General features: G+C 40.3%; 1 protein-coding gene across 1 annotated transcript; it reads right to left on the reverse strand.

The window, feature by feature from the left end:
* Positions 1-821: 821 nt before the first annotated feature.
* LOC103522067 (kinesin-like protein unc-104) lies at positions 822-3,024 on the reverse strand (the record flags this gene model as incomplete). Its single annotated transcript, XM_008487174.3, is given in 4 exon segments — positions 822-1,024; positions 1,675-1,784; positions 2,330-2,512; positions 2,764-3,024. Coding segments are annotated over 4 exon segments (556 nt in total), but the record flags the coding sequence as incomplete, so codon positions are not given.
* Positions 3,025-4,253: the final 1,229 nt, after the last annotated feature.

The following is a 4,253-nucleotide window of genomic DNA, read 5'->3' on the forward strand; positions in this document are numbered from 1 at the left end:
ATGCAAATCTGTATAATGGCTTGTTGGTAGGTACATTACATACTTTTCGTAGGTACTTGAATAAATTAGCTATCGATAGGTAAATGCGTGAAACTAGGGAGCCTCTGTTCCCCAGAAATGAAACAATGAGAGTAGGTGTTATCATTATCAAGCGCGCCGGGAGGCGCGCGAACGTCAAGTCGCAGCACCGCCCGTAGATATTACTTCAACTCATTCAACTGAGGTTGGAAAAGGAATGAATGGGGAAGTATGTGATCCGATTCATATAGTAAACTTCTTTGACAAGTTCAATGAAACTACAAATCTGAGGTAACAGATAAAATGGGAGGTCCCGAACACCATCCCTGTATTGAATAGTTTTAGAGATGGTTCAGTGATAAGAGTTGATAACACAATGTTATTCACCCCTCTGGTTAGGGGTATAGCAGATTTACGGGGGGTTTAAACCGAGCTGTTATTCTGAAAAAAACAAATGCAGAAAATTTCAATTTACATCTATAATAACAAGCTAATGACACACCCTCTATCACACGGACTACAACTGATACACACAGTATCTTCTTTACAACAAAAATAAAAATTTAATACGAAGCAGAAAAATACATAATTATAATTATGATACTCAAAATTCAAATCTTTTTTTTTATCAATTACTAGTCAAGTGAACAACGTCTTCACTTGACTAGTATTACTAGTCAAGTGAAGACGTTGTTCTTTTACCTATACTAAAATTCCGATGATTTTAGCTTGTTTTTTACTTTCCTTATTCTATGGGAAGGAAAGTAATGGAACTGGGTCCTTTTTTTCTCTCTCAGTACTTACCACCCATCTCTTCTTCCAGCCATTGGTCTTCTGCTCGAGTATATTCAGATATCCTTTCCGTGACACTACAGGACTGATTCGGATCTCCTCTATCTCTGGTACGTACAGAATGACTGAGGTATCTTGATTGGCCTCGTTAGAGTCTGGACGACCCCTGGAGTCCTCGAACAAACTCCTGGCCGTCTTGTCTGGAGATAGATTCCTGGAAATTGAAAACAGAATAATTTTATTATTCCTGTTATTTGACTGGGTAAAAGGCAGAGCTAACTAAGTCCAAAATCGACTTTCTGAGTTATCTATATCGTTGGAAAGAGCGCAAAAAGATCTAATTTTTATATTGGCTGCGAACTTCACTTTAGTGTTGTATTGAAATGAGAGCAAAAACAAAATGGCTATCTCCATTTAAACTTTAACTAGTCCTAAACTTTGACTCCATTTATATCAAAACGCTTTTTTTTTTACTTGGTCCGCTCTGCTTCTTAGCCATTCATTTTTCCGTAAAAGAATACTTCATGTTAAAAATTTGGACCGATTGCAATACTTTCTCCTTACTTTAGTAACGGAAAAAAGAAACCAAAGTCAAGAGTTTGAATCAAATAACCGCGGTACACGCGTATATTATCAGGGTTATGTAAAGGTGGGTCCAAACATAGTCCATCCAGTCGATCGATCGTCAACTAAAACCGTACACTGCCTCGACATATATTTACCGATCGAACGACGGGGTCGACTATGTGTGGACACAGCTTAAGAGCCAATAGAAAAAAAAATAATCAAAAAGTCTTTTAAAACTTTTCCCTTGACCGGATTAGGCCTGATCCGAGGACTTCACACTGTGAGGCAACTACTTACTCGTTGGAACTGGAAGAAGAAACACTGCTTGCTACCATACTATTGGATAAGTCACAGGTTTCATCCAGCGGGGATAGGTCGTTGTTTTTCGCGGCGGAGGTTGGGGGTTCCTGAGAAACAGAAAAAGTAGAATAGAATATACCTTGTTTATCCTGCTCGAATGAGACTAAAAAGTCCCTTTATCCCAGCAATCTAAATAAGATCTCGTTTATTTTATGGGTTAAATAACATGGTACATATATTGAACATATTGTTCGGAACGAACGAATGAACGTAGAACAGGGAACACACAAGGGAACAACATGGGAACACAGTACATATTGAACAAGTAGAATTATAAGGTCTTACTGTACGAGTAGTAGTTAAAAGGGATTTCTTTATCAGCCACAAAGTAACATCTAACAAGCCTAGTTAGCTTGGAGGGTGGTGCGCCTGCCTTGTAAGCGCTAGATCGCGGGTTCGATTCCCGCCCGGGGCGAAATTTATCCTGAATAGGGGATATTTGTTCTTGGATAGACTGGCTTTGTCCTAGCCTGTCCTCCATCTCTCTTTGATTTCGGGACGATGAGACCTCTGTTTTGTTACAGTTCCCTCTATCAAACCCTGAAGTCATATCTGACCTGTCCTCCTTCTTTTGAAGTCATATCTGACTTACCTTCGACGGTATTCTGCCGTGAATGAGTCGAATACATTTCAGGGCCAACTCTCTCTCATGATCAGTCATATCCCACGGCTGGTACACGTCTTCCTTCAAGTTCTGAGAGTTAATTCGCAACAGGGGCGGACTGGATCGCCCATCTACCAGACTTCCTGTTTTGGCCACCAGATTGCAGATCTCCTGAAATGGTCACAAGAAAAGGGTAAAATAGCTAGTTAGCTCGGAGGGTAGTGCGTCAGCCTTGTAAACGCTAGGTCGCGGTTTCGATTTCCGCCCGGGGCGGATTTTATCCCAAACAGATAAGGTTCGATAACGGCTGGCTTTCTGCTATCCTGTCTTCCTTCTTTCGTGACGATAAGACCGTTGCAGTTACAGATACCTCTATCAAACCGCCTAGGAAATTCATATCTCTCTACCTCTCTATCTCTTACCTTTTCAGACTTGGTAGTGGGTGTCCTATCGTATCCCAGTTTGTCCTTCACCAGCAGCATATGTCTCACTCGTTCTACAGCTTGTAGCCGGGTCAACTTCTCCAGTTCCCATTGGTGGTCGAAAATGAGACTGTCCCCTCTTGGTCGCCAGCCATGGAGGTTCTCTTCACCTCTCACATAGGTAGATGATGTGTCTAGCACTCGACGCTGCCGCCTTTGAACGCCTACAAAGCAGGAAGGTACGATAAGTAAGTATTGTAGGTTAAATCGGTAATTGTATGGTAATGTAGGTAAAATTGTATGGTAATATATGTAGGTACGATAAGTGAATGCAATCGTAGAGGTACAATCACCAACAGGGCATTGTTGAGTTATGTAAATGTATAATTTCGAAGTGAAGTATACAACCTATCCTTTTTCCAAAGAACGATTATACCTGAGTATTAGATTATACCTGTCTCAAGAAACAAGAGAAAATAAAATTACGTACAGTTGTAGCATGCATCCTAAAATGAACACAATTTTTGATATACACAATATCTATGGTATCAAGTTGAAAAATAACTAATTCTAACGACTTTATAAACTAACAAAGAAACAACATCAAATAAATCAGGAAATTACAACAAAATCAATGGGTTCTGGATTCTCACACTAGTGAACTTGCTACAAACTGAACTCGACTTTCCTAGAAAATTGACAAAATATAAAGTATAGTACATAAAACTAAATCTTCGTTACTTACCCACCACGAATCCAAAATATCAGACGAAGAAAGATTTGTAGCATAAGGAAAACTTGTGCCTCTTTTAGTTTTAGGTATTTAATCAAGGATTTAGGTACTTATCAGACCTTTATAACCAACCTACCATGAATTTTGAAACCATTTGAACCATCAAGGTTGGTTGGGCTGTTGGGCAATATAATACTTGAAATAGTCATAGAGAGAGTTAAAATCAACAAGAATCTCGTACGGACGGTACGGCGTACGGTAATATCAGCGTTTGGACAGTACTGTATAAAATGTGTGAACGGTATCTACTATGTACATTGTACATAGTAACAAGTGACAAGACGAGAGACAAAGGACATCCACCTGGGAAAACCATTACAGTCAAAGCGTGAGAGAGAGAGAACCATCAATGTGTGCTGGTGGACAGAGATAGGAAGTGACCATCTGAAAAATGCTACATCCATTCCCTTGGATCTTATACACAGAGGTGGTGGTTATACACAGGTCTAGGCTAGAGTATAGAAAAATACTAGCCCAGTGCAGGGCCATATTTGGGGCGAGGGCCACCCCCCTCGACCTTTATTTTTCTTCCTCCACTAATGGCCGGACTCCGAAAAATTGCAGCATCTACCACCCCCGTATATCACTGTTGGGCGTTTACCGTTTGCCCCCCTCCCCTTTTAGTAAAATCCTGGATACGGGCCAGGCCCTGTTTATAACCACCAGAACAAAATCTAATGACAAGATAAAAAAAAAT

This window comes from Diaphorina citri, unplaced genomic scaffold (genome assembly GCF_000475195.1).
Source record: "Diaphorina citri unplaced genomic scaffold, Diaci psyllid genome assembly version 1.1 scaffold6738, whole genome shotgun sequence".
Taxonomy (NCBI): Eukaryota; Metazoa; Arthropoda; class Insecta; order Hemiptera; family Psyllidae; genus Diaphorina; species Diaphorina citri.